The sequence below is a fragment of the Marmota marmota genome, unplaced genomic scaffold, assembly GCF_001458135.2.
Source record: "Marmota marmota marmota unplaced genomic scaffold, marMar, whole genome shotgun sequence".
NCBI classification, from domain to species: Eukaryota; Metazoa; Chordata; class Mammalia; order Rodentia; family Sciuridae; genus Marmota; species Marmota marmota.
The window spans coordinates 51,813,442-51,826,707 of NW_025999842.1; the positions used below are offsets into that span (position 1 = coordinate 51,813,442).

General features: G+C 31.6%; 1 protein-coding gene across 11 annotated transcripts in view; it reads right to left on the reverse strand.

Annotated features, from left to right (window-relative positions):
• Ahi1 (Abelson helper integration site 1) overlaps positions 1-13,266 on the reverse strand; it is a 179,432-nt gene that overhangs the window by 110,125 nt on the left and 56,041 nt on the right. For all 11 annotated transcript variants that reach the window (XR_007345822.1, XR_007345823.1, XM_048798685.1 and 8 more), the window contains 2 exons: positions 12,025-12,155; positions 10,618-10,758 (listed from right to left, as the gene is read on the reverse strand). Coding sequence is in view for 9 of the 11 variants with exons in the window: in XM_048798685.1 (XP_048654642.1) it covers positions 10,618-10,758; positions 12,025-12,155 (272 nt within the window). In the remaining 2 variants the exon portion in view is untranslated. The remainder of the gene's footprint in view (positions 1-10,617; positions 10,759-12,024; positions 12,156-13,266) is intronic.

Here is a 13,266-nt window from a genome sequence, read left to right on the forward strand (position 1 = left end):
AAAAAAAAAAAAAAAAAAAAAAAAAAAAAAGCCTGGGACCAGATGGAGTTCTACAAGACCTTTAAAGAAGAACTAATACCAACACTCTTTAATTTATTTCAGGATATAGAAAAAGAGGAAGCATTTCCAAACTCATTCTATGAGGATAATATCACCCTGATTCCAAAACCTGGCAAAGACATATCAAAGAAAGAAAACTTCAGACCAATATCTCTAATGAACACAGATGCAAAAATTCTCGCAAATCAAATACAAAAACATATCAAAAAGACAGTACACCACGATAAAGTGGAGTTCATCCCAGGGATGCAAGGTTGATTCAATGTATGCAAATGAATAAATGTAATTCATTACATCAATAGACTTAAAGATAAGAACCATATGATCATCTCAACAGATGCAGAAAAAGCATTCAACAAAATACAGTACCCCTTCATGTTCAAAACATTAGAAAAATTAGGGATAACAGGAACATATCTCAACATCATAAAAGCTATCTGTGCTACGCCCAAGGCCAACATCATTCTAAATGGAGAAAAATTGAAAGCATTCCCTCTAAAAACTGGAACAAGACAGGGATGCCCTCTTTCACCACTTTTATTTAACATAGTTCTTGAAATACTGGCCAGAGTAATTAGATGGACAAAAGAAATTAAAGGGATACAGATAGAAAAAGAAGAACTCAAATTAGCACTATTTGCCGACAATATGATTCTATACCTAGAAGACCCAAAAAATTCCACCAGAAAACTTCTAGAACTAGTAAATGAATTCAGGAAAGTAGCAGGTTACAAAATCAACACCCATAAATCAAAGGCATTTCTGAATATCAGTGACAAATTCTCTGAAAGGGAAATGGGGAAACTACCCCATTTACAATAGCCTCAAAAAATGAAATAAAATAAAATACTTGGGAATCAACCTAACAAAAGAGGTGAGATAACTCTCCATAAAATGAAAACTACAGAATGCTAAATAAAGAAATTAAAGAAGACCTTAGAAGATGGAAAGATCTCCCTTGTTCTTGGATATGCAGAATTAATATTTTCAAATTGACCATACTACCAAAAGCATTACACAGATTAATGCAATTCCAATCAAAATCTCAATGACATTCCTCATAGAAATAGAAAAAGCAGTCATGAAATTCATCTGAAAAAATAAGAGACCCAGAGTAGCTAAAGCAATCCTTAGCAGGAAGAGTCAAGCAGGTGGCATCACTATTCCAGACCTTAAACTATACTACAGAGCAATAGTAACTCTTTTGGTGGTATTGGCACCAAAAGAGACTGGTAGACAAATTGTACATAAAAGAGGACACAGAAACTAACCCACATAATTACAGTTATCTTATATTAGACAAAGGCATCAAAAATGTACATTGGAGAAAAGATAGCCTCATCAACAAACAGTGCTGGGAAAACTGGAAATCCATATGCCACAAAATGAAATGAAGCCTCTCTCTTACGATGCACAACTCAAAGTGGATAAAGGATCTAGGAACTAAACCAGAGACCCTGTGCCTAATAGAAGAAAAAGTAGGCCCAAACATCCATCATATCGGATTAAGCTCCTACTTCCTTAACAAGACTACTATAGTGCAAAAATTAAAATCAAGAATTAATAAATGGAATGGATTCAAACCAAAAAGCTTCTTCTCAGCAAAAGAAACAATTGGTGAGGTGAATAAAGAGTCTACATCTTGGGAGCAAATCTTTACCCCTCACACATCAGATAGAGCACTAATCTCTAGGGTCTATAAAGAACTCACAAAGCTAAACTCAAAAAAAAAAAAAAAATAACCCAATCAATAAATGGGCAAAGGACTTAACAGATGCTTCTCAGAAGAGGATATACAGTCAATTAATAAATATATGAAAAAATGTTCAACATCTCTAGCAATTAGAGAAATGCAAATCACTCTAAGATTTCATCTCATTCCAGTCAGAATGGCAGCTATCAAGAATACAAACAACAATAAGTGTTGCGAGGATGTAGGGAAAAAGGTCCATTCATACATTGCTGGTGGGACTGCAAATTGGTGCAGTCAATACGGAAAGCAGTATGGAGATTCATTGGAAAACTGGGAACGGAACCACCTTTCTACCCAGCTATCCCTCTCCTCAGTCTAAACACACAGGACTTAAAAACAGCATCCTCCAGGGACACAGCCACATTAATGTTTATTGCAGCACAATTCACAACAGCTAAACTGTGGAACCAACCTAGATGTCCTTCAGCAGATGAATGGATAAAGAAAAATGTGGCATATATACACAATGGAATATTATTCAGCAATAAAAGAGAATAAAATCATGGCGATTGCAGGAAAATGGATGGAGGTGGAGAAGATAATGCTAAGTGAAGTCAGTTAATCCCCAAAAAACAAATGCCAAATGTTTTCTCTGATATAAAAAGACTGATTCATAGTGGGGTTGGGAGGGGGAGAATGGAAAGATTAGACAAACTCTAGATAGGGCAAAGGGGAGGGAGGAGAGGGAGAGAAGGGAAGGGGAAAGGGGGTAAAAGAAACATGGTGGAATGAGATGGACATCACTACTCTAAGTACGTGTATGAAGCAGACATGAATAATGTGAATATACTTTGTGTACAAGCAGAGATATGAAAAATTATGCTTTACATATGTAATATGAATTGTAATGCATTCTGCTGTCATATATAACAAATTAGAATAAAAAATTTTAAAAACAGAAAAAAGAATGAGGAAAAAAATGTGCAAAAGATTCACAAAGTCTCAGTATATCAGACCCTAGAAATGGAAGCTGCTTACAAGTTCTTGGGCTCTTCCTTCCCTTACTCTCCACAAATACACACTCAATCCACCTGTATACTTTTTAAAATTTGTTATACATGACAGCAGAATGCATTTTAATTCATATTACACATATAGAGCACAATTTTTCATATCTCTGATTGTACACCTATCTGTATATTCTTTCATTGTAAAAAAAGGTTATAATAGATGGCTCCAAGTATTCCTTTAAGATCTATGCTTTTAATATTTCAGTGGTTTCTAAAACACTTTTAGGTCATAGCTGGGCTATGACATTGCAATGAAATAACTGCATTTTTCTACTTCAGTTTTCTTCTTTTTGCTAATATAAATTTGCATGTTTAAAACTTAGATTTGTCCTAATATGATAGGTTTAAAATTCATGATTTTAACAATCTCATCCTCTTTCTTTCATCATTTTTTGAGAGTCATCATTTACAAGCACTGGAGTGGGCCCTGGGAATACAAAGATTCTAGTCTTTCTTGGAGTTTTCAGCCTTCTGGAAGTGAACAGTTTAGTGTAAAGTGCTAAGTGGGATAGCAGAAAAAGGGAAAGGTGCTGAGAGTACATGGGTGGCAATTCTTTGCTTAAAGAATGTTATATATATCAAAACACTTCTAAGTTCACCTCCAAAAAAATTCTTAAAATAACTGACAATTCTTTGATTTATATAATCTCAGTGCTTTTATGCATTTTCTGGCCTTAAATAATTATAAAAAATAACATGGGGAGCTGGGATTGTGGCTCAGTGGTAGAGCACTTGCCTTACATATGTAAGGCACTGGGTCTGGTTCTCAGCACCTCATGTAAATTAAAAAACATAAATAAAGGTCCATCAACAACTAAAAAAATAATGAAAAAACACATGGTTTTTTCAGGAGGATTTTATCTCTAAATAGGAGAATGGAGGAAATAAAATATTTTAATCTACTGCCCTTTGCATTTAAAGCAAATATAAGGTTTGCTATTAAAATCTATGTGTACTTATGTTATTGACTTTAAAGTTCAAATAGAAATCATCATATATTATTTCTAGTACACTATGTTAACAGTAAGATTTCCTTTGGGTCAGTGTTTAATTCCTTTGCTCAAGATTTGTTATTAATATTTTACCTTGTTATTACAAAAGTCATCTTATACGTCTAAATGCTTTATAAATTATCACATTTGAAGTAATATGATTATGGTAAACAGGTATTTTGCAGCTTCCCAGCCTTTACCGGTAAGGCAGAATTCTACTTCTCCTTCTTTAACATTTGCTCTATGCAGAGAAGCTTCAACAGCTTATGCTTTTTATTGTTTTTTACCTGGTCATACTTTTCCCAATTCAGATAATCTTTTGATACTATGTAGATAGATCCAGTTTCTATTGAATAACACTTCAATTCTGGGAGCCTGGGTATGTTTCATGGCCTGTTAGTAATTCAATATTCCCCTGATGTAATTAATTTAATGTTTATTTATTTATGTTTGTGTCAAAGGGGATTGAATCCAGAGCCTTGCATATACTCCGCAAGTACTCTTTCACGACCTTATCCGCAGCCCTTCCTTGACATAATTTGATATATCAAGTAAAATGTATGTGTTACTAATATAACTTGTTTAAAAAGCTATACAAGAATATGTAGTAGATCTGAGTCTCATAATAAAAAATTGGAGACTGTACCATCATTTGACAAATTCATTAGTAGCACATTAAATTATGATAACCTATCTATAATATGATAACCTATCTATATCCCCTGCAGCACATACTATTCTTTTGTTGGTTTCCTATTCCATTATCAATAATCACACATTAAGCTATTAAACTCAAAGTGTGACATGTATATTGCTATGAAAAATAGCCTGGATTTCCCTACTAGAGCCTGGTCCATGAACTCTAATAATACCAACACTTCATGCCTTGCTTGACAATTTCCCTTCGATAAAATATTGAGATAAAATAGAATAGGTATTATGTTTTTTATTTTACAGGTTAAAAAACAACACAGAAATGTTAAATTACTTTCCAGGGCCAAAGAGAAAGTGACAGGATTTTGTCTAGAACCCTGGTGGTTCTGACTTCTACTTTAGTCTTGCCTATGACAATGTTGTTTACTTTGTATTGCACAATTCTTCCTTTTTGGTGCACTTTAAGAAGCACCAATGTAAGCATAAAAAGAGGCCTGGATGAGGAATTTGGTGCTCTGGCTTATGCTTAAAGTCACTGAGTAGTTTTTCATATATTCTGAATCCTTGAATGGCATAAACTTTCAAAGTATTCAAGATGTAAAGAATATTAAAATACATTTTTTAGGATATAACCAAGAAGTAGTTTCAGCATCTCTTAAAATGTGGCATCTATATCTCTCACTTCATCTTACTAGGCTAAAAATAAATATTTAAAACTCTGTCCTATGATTTGTTATATTTGTTATGGCATAATTTCATCCAAGTATGAGAATTAAAAATCTAAGTTTGCTTTTGAATCAATCATTATCACTATTACAAGAAAACCAAAAATTAACTTTATTTCAAGTATACATTATTTTATTGCAAAAATATTGTGAAAGCATTAAAACAATGCTACATGAAAAGAAAATTTATATTATGCACTTTGTTGAGAATATGAGGACTTGATGCATCTTAATTATTATACCCCAAATTTTTAAAGAGGTGAACTATTAATAATAATACTAAATAAATAAACTTCCTTTTAATCTTAAGAGATTTTCCTAAATATCAAAACAAACATTTTATCATATGAATATTTAGCTGCCTGTCCCCACCCCCTTTTTTGGGTCCTAGGGACTAATCCCAGGGCCTCCTTCTTACTAAATAAGCACTCTACCACTAAGTTACATCTCAGCCCTTTAGCTATCTTTTTCATTTAAATTACTTCCTGATGAAGAAAAGCAAACTAACTAGTTTTGACAGCTTAATGCATTAGAAGCATGGGCTCTGGAGCCTAACAGCTTGGAATCAAACAGTAGCTGCACTACCAACTGTGTGACCCTAGGAAAATTATTTAATTTTTCCTGTGTTTCAGTTTAATTATGCACAAAATGTAGACAATAATGGTACCTACCTCAAAGGCTGTATGAGAAAATACTCATAAGAGTGGTGGACCCATAGTAAATACTTGATAAATGTTAGCTTCTACAACTAGCAACTAGTATTATTATTATAAGCTTTGAACTTACTAACTGATGATACCTTCATTCTGTATTTTTACAAAATTTAATGAGAAATGACTTTGCACAAGATTTGAAATTCTTAATGAGAACATTTACAGCACGTTAGTAATATGCCAGGTACTAAGTTAAATACATGATGTTATAAATGCCATAGGAGATGTGCACGTATTTAAAAAATTTTATAGGAATGTAATATTACTTGACCTCTGGTAAAGAGTGCCACAGTATGAACCAAAAAGCTACAAAAATGACAAGGTAGGTGACCACTGATAAATATGGATTCTATTAATAAAGCCATGTCAATGGCATAAAGAATTGCCTTTTAGTTTGACTAAAGTCTTCCAGAGGTTTAACCAACTACTTAAAAAGCACAAAGGATTAGAAAAGAATATGGTCATCTGAGCTTGATTCCTGGGTTTCATAGCTCAGCTCAACTGGGCACACAATAGATGCTCAATTAAGATTTATCTTGCCCAAGACACTATGATTAAAATGCATTCAAGTTAATACTTATTCAGAGGAGACACTGCCACCTAGTGAAAAATTAGGCTCATTACCTAGGATTTTAAAATAATGTTAAGAAACTTCTCAAATTAAGATTTGATCTTACTTAAAACAGTACATGCACATTAATTATATGCCAGTATTTAGAAGTAGTACAGGTAATTAAAAAACAAACAAAATCTTTGCCTCCTACAAAGAATAAAAAGTGCCAAGAAAAAATACTGTCCACAGAGATGCACAAGGAATTGCATGAAGTTTGTTTACTGGATACTCAAAAGCTAGTATTTCAGGGAATGTACCAATAAGCCAGTTAAGTGTATCAAACAAGAATATGGAATTGGCCCTGGCTCCTGTGCAATGGGGTTAATAATGGAATCTAGATGATAAAATTAAGTGTAAAAATTTAAATAGTAATAAGACATAAAAAGTGCTATGGAGGTACAATAAATATTCTTAATTGTAGAATAGCATCCTAGAGACTCAAGCAGACAAATATTGATAATAAAAAATTAATTGCTGAAGTCTAGCTTGATAAATTAATTAAATAGAAGCCGTTTCTCCGACTAGTACCTTTTTATTATGGGAATCCTAAAAGTACATTATTTGTGGTACTCTGTGACTAAATTTTGTATTACTAGATGATTAACTCTTTCAACATCAGGCAAATAAAACTGCCTTCTGAAAGTAAAAAATCATATTTCTTACCAAAAAAAGCAAAAAGTCAGTAGAATGAAAGACTCAAAAGACCACAGCCTGAACATATGCTTCACAGGGAAAGAGGCTTGCTGACTCTTCACAGATTTTGCTAGAACTGAAAGATGGATGATACATTTAGCTACTACTGTGGTCTCATTCATAGCTCATTTAACTTACAAAACGATCAGCTTGCTCCTTTTCCTTTGAAGATTATCAGAAGTGCTGATAAATAATATTTAAAAAATCACTTAACTGTTCGTCATCTATGATACCATTAAAAATCTTGTTAACTATTTTCAGACAAGAGATTTGGGGCAAAATAAGAAATAAAAGATAAAACTATGATAGGTCAATTAAACATTTTAATTCTCAAAAAAATTAAAAAACAATTTGAATTGATGATTCTGGTCTGTATTTAATGAGTAAAACATTTCAGAGCCTAAAATATTATTTCATTTCTTATAGATTTATACCATTCACAAGAACTGTGCTAAATCTTGGATGGTTTGGGGTTACTTCTTCCTAAGCTTCCTCTTTTTAAAAATAGGCAGTGAAGAGTTGGGAAAATGTGTTAAAACATTGTGAATTTTAATCTGTAAAGGTATGTTAATGTGTCAAAAAACTGTTCTAAATATATTGTACAAAATAACTGTAATTTCAGGTGTTATCATTTGAGTATCTTAATTTCTAAAAGGCCTATGGAAATCCTTTCTTTTCCATAGTAAGACAGTGTCTTTAAAAGAACTTTATGCATTATTTTGTAATACAATTGACCTGGAATGGCATATATTTTAACAAATGAAAAGAAAAAGCTGACCAATAGAGTAAAGGAGAGTTGGAAAAAAGCTTTTTAAATTCCATTCCATATGGAGATGCTTATCAACATATTAAAGCATAAGTTCCCTTAACATCAAATGGATGGGCATGATAACAACTCATTTTATCTTCTATTTGTTTTATATAGTGCTTATGAGTTTATAAAACACTTTTACCCTCACTGTCTCATAATATTCTCATATATAACTCTGTTGGGTAGGGCAGCTATTAGTATTAGCAGTACCTTTTAATAGATAAGGGTATGGAAGTCCAGAAAGGCAAGAATTTTATGTAACATCACTGAAAAACACAATAGGAGCCCCAAGCCTCATGTTACTGTAATGCTACAATATTTTGCTCTTCTCACTGTGCATCTAGAATGGAATTATTAAATAAAATACCTATAGTCTAAAAAACAAAATGGCAAACCTAACTATCCTGGGCTAATCCTTCTGTCAATGACCAAAAAAAAACTGGCTTGAAGAAAAAAAGATTATAAATTTAACTTGCATTTGTAGTGAAAATTTCAAAAGCCTATAAAGCAAATTAGAAACTGAATGAAGACCATTGTGAAATCTCTTAAGAGTCTGAAGAAATAACTGTGCTGCCTATTTCCTGTGTAACAGTTCCAATTATAAAGTACTTAGGTATAACTCTTCGTAATTGTGAAGATTGAGAGAAAAAAAAAAAGAAAAAGAAAAAAGAAACTACTTCAGGATATATGTTAGAATTAGATGCCAGATTTGGCCATGGGATAATTATGAGAAACTCATTGTTCATTCCTATAATAAGGCAGTGTTTATTTTTTGCTAACATGCTAGTAAATGTAAATGGTACTATGTTGCTTGACATTAGTAATGGAGTGTTTTATTATAAATCTGAATATGAGTTGCAGAATTTAATTCTTTTCTATCAGGTTTTTCAAAATAAGAAGAATCTTGATTTTATGTATTTTTTTGAAGATAATTCACTGGGAAAGGCATCATATAATATCTACTATAGTAAAAAAATTCCAGGTAAATAATTTAATTATCTAATAACTTGCACTTATCAGAGAATTCATCAATCTAATATGTATTAACATAATAAACTTAATTTCTCATTTAATTACTGTCCAAATAGTACTAATTAATGTTGTAGCTATAGACATATTTATATATTTATAGTGCTTATGTAATTATATGTGTATAAAAAAATATTAGCTTATGAAATAGTGACACATAATATTCTAAAAAAATCAAAAAGACTAATCAAGACCTTTTTTTATATAAGAATATATAAAGGGGCTGGGGATGTGGCTCAAATGGTAGCGTGCTTGCCTGGCATACGCAGGGAGCTGGGTTCGATCCTCAGCACTACATAAAAATAAAATAAAGATGTGTTCAACGAAAAATAAAAAATAAATATTAAAAAAAAGGATATATAAAGAAAATTAAATTGTAATTTTGAGAAAGACAGTTTTAATATAAAGAGTGAAATCCTAATTTCAGAATAGAAATTAACAAATATAAACAATTCTTAGAATGACAGTCTACTCTTGAAAAATGCACTCAAACTTTTAATTTCCTTACTATTCTCAAAATGATAGAATAGTGTAATTTTAGAGATGAAACAGACATTAGAATTTAATTCCAGATCTTGTTTTCACGGAAATTTAATTTTTGCCTCACTTTTTATGTTAGGAAACTCAACTTACTATGTGATTTAATAAAAAACATAAAAAGAAATTCAATATTCAACTCAAAACATTAAAGATTCATATTTTCTACATATGTTATTTATCTCTTAAATTTAGTTAACATATTCTCCAATAATTTTTAGGTGAATTTTGCTTATTTATGTTTACTTACAAAGAAAGTAACAGCTACCTTTCTGTGATTCCAACATAGAGCACAACCATTATGAATACTTTTGCCAACATTTTCATATTAATCATGCTCACAGAAAAAAAAATAAAATGTTGTAGCATTATAATAATACAATCTATTTAATCTTTTTTACTTTTATAGTATATTCACGAGGGTTTTTTAATTCAAAGGATAAACAGATTTCACAGTGCTCATGATTCCTGGTCCAGTCTAAACATAAAGATTAGTTTACATATTCTTTTTTTAAAAAAATTAATTTGTTGGGTAGGGTTGTGGCTCAGCAGTAGAGAGCTCGCCTAGCATGTGCAAGGCCTTGTGTTCAATCCTCAGCACCACATACAAATAAATAAATAAAATAAAGGTATGGGTCCAACTACAACTAAAAAGTAAATATTTTTTAAAAATTGTTTATTTGGTCTAATCAGTTATACATGACAGCAGAATGCCTTTCTATTCACAGTACACAAATGGAGCACAACTTTTTATGCCTCTAGTTATCACAAAATAGAGTCACACCATTTGTGTCATCACACATGTACCTAGGGTATGATATCTGTGGAGTCCACATATTCTTTTTATTTTTTTAGTTGTAAATGGACACGATACCTTTATTTTGTTTATTTATTTTTTTATGTGGTGCTGAGGATCAAACCCAGTGCCTCACACATGTTAGGCTCTATCAATGAGTCACAACCCCAGCCCCAGAGTCTACATAGATTCTTAACTTAGCAAGCAGTGAGTGATGTGGAGTGGACTTACCATGGAAATCGTAAATGTAAAGAAGAATGGGCTCATTCTGCCCAAATGCACAAAATGCAACCATATTTTCAAATGGATGGTAAGAAATGTCTCGAATAGGTGACTTGAATGGCAGATCAGAATACATTGCTACTTGTTCTCCTGAATTAAAAAAAAAAAAGGAGATTCAATAATTTGTACTGTATGTGGTATTTCTTACTACAAGACTTATTATTCTGCAACTTATTAAAAATACTTATAATTCTAATGAAGCTCACATATTTCAGTGTATTTGAGTACCCTGTATTAAATAATATCTTTATTTTGCATTGTTGGTCCTTCTCTTTCCAATTCTCAATCCAACCTCTTCAATGAGCTTTTCAAGGCACAAAATAAACACAAAGTGATTAGACAAAATAAACACAAATTGAAGAATAGAGGTACATGGTTCTGAGGTCTGTCAGGGCTGAGCAAATGACAACTAACAAAGAATTCTGGGCAAAACTAGGGGAGGAATTATGAAACTCTAAAACTGAAGAAATTCTCTATTTTGAGGAGGACTGCTGAGGTATTAATTTTTTCTACTCTGTTTTTTACCTCTGTAGGCTCTTTGAGATATCCACTGCTTGATTATGGCTAAAATATGCTTAAAGCAGAATTGAAAAGAACCCAAGAAAATCAGCCAGAAGTAAAAAAACAAAGGATCTAGATCCATTTATTAAAGGAGACAGTTAATGCTTTTAAATTGAAGTTAAAACATGGTATATGGAAAAAAAAAATCCACAAGTATGCTGCCTCGTCAAAATTAAGGATAAAGGAAAGAACCAAACAATGAGATGAAATCAAACACAGTTCATTAAAGGAATTTAAAAAATTCTCTCAATTTCTAGTTAAAGAAATGCTCAAGAAGTTTCAGATTTTCTTTTAGAAAGCCAAAGTAAGGCTAAATAAACTTTTCAAGGTAACAGTTTAATTTATTTAAAGATTTTAAATTAAAATGTAGGTAAATTGCTAATTTAGTTTCAAGCATCAAAAAATTACACAGGAGTCTTTTTGTTACTCTAAAGAATACAGAGGTGTTTAATCATCTATGTAGTTACAATTCAGCTTACATAATTTTGTATTTTGTACTACAGTCATTAAATATCTAAGAGCAGCATTATCTCATAGACAAGAAAAGAATAAACCTTGAATTGTAAAGTGAAATTTTAAATCAAATAAAGATAATAAAACAATAAAGAACAGAATTTGAGATGTTCAGATTGTGGCTCAGCTCCATTAAAGGCTATTCAATCTAAAAAAAAATTAAAAACTTGAAATCAGAATTTTTTCAAAAATTATTCCATAAAATGGTAGTATTTTTATACTTCTTCAGGCCCCAACCAATACCTCCCCCTTAAAAAAAGATTTCTGAAGCTCAATAAATACCTGTTTCAGGGTTCCAAACATATACTATGCCATCTTCACTTCCAGCAAAGAGAAAAGTCCCACATGGTGTTAAAGTACTGTGAAGCTTTTCCCGGTAATTTGCTGCACCGACAAACTTCCTTGCTGCTAATCTATAGACCACAAAATAAATAAATAAATAAATAAATAAATAAATAAATAAATAAATTTAATGATATAATCATTTAAAAGATTACTGGTAGAAAAACTTTCCATTTAAATATTTAATTTGAATTCAACAAAATACTTTTTGAGATTCTATCATATGAAAGAGATTCTTTGATGGCTGCAGAATAAAGAAGAGCTGGTCCCAGTGCCCAGGAAGGTTAGAATTTAGCAGGGGAGAGAAGGACTGTATCAATGTGAAATAGAAGATGGATACAGAATGTATCCCACAAAAGAAGAGAAGAAAGAGTGCTTTGCAGATCTAGGTTAGAAGAAAAAAAGAGACAGACTACTTTATGGAAGCAACATTTGAGTTGGTTACTAAAAAAATGGATAGAATTTTTATATTCTTATAATATCTTTCTTCTAATGGATTTTTAAAATCATACGAGGAATACTTGGTCCCTGAAGAAATAGTAGATAAAATAAATTATCAAATCATACATTAAACTGGTGTACAAACTTTCAGACTTTTTCACTTACAAATAAAGGTTACACTGTTTCAGCACTTATACCTGTCTGGTAGAAACACTAATCTCTTTTTAGTCTATCAATAAATAATGAATAGTTGAGCACCATGTCAGAAAAAATACATTATGCATTATCATTTTAATGGGTATTTACCATTGCCTAAATGTATCTTAATAAATTTTCTATTGTGTAGCATTTACAATGTTTCCCAGTTTCCTTTACCATGAACATGATGTCAATAAGCAATCTGTGTATTTATATATATTTATACTATTTTACAATTTTTTTCTTAACATGAATTTCCAGACCTATAGTTATTGGGTTAAACTATTCTATTCCTTTCTATGTCCTTTACTGTTGTATGTACATGTTCTAACTACTTTATTCCTCCACAAAACCCTTATAAGTAAGATACATTATTTCTCCCATCTGAGAAATGAAAAAAGAGAGGCACAGAAAGGTTAATTGGCTAGAAAGGGTGAAGCATTTGACTCTAAGCAGTGCACCTCTAGAGCCGAGGCATGATCTTATATTATTTAAAAAGGAACTACCAAACTCTTTAGACTGGACTTCCAATCTATTTCTAAT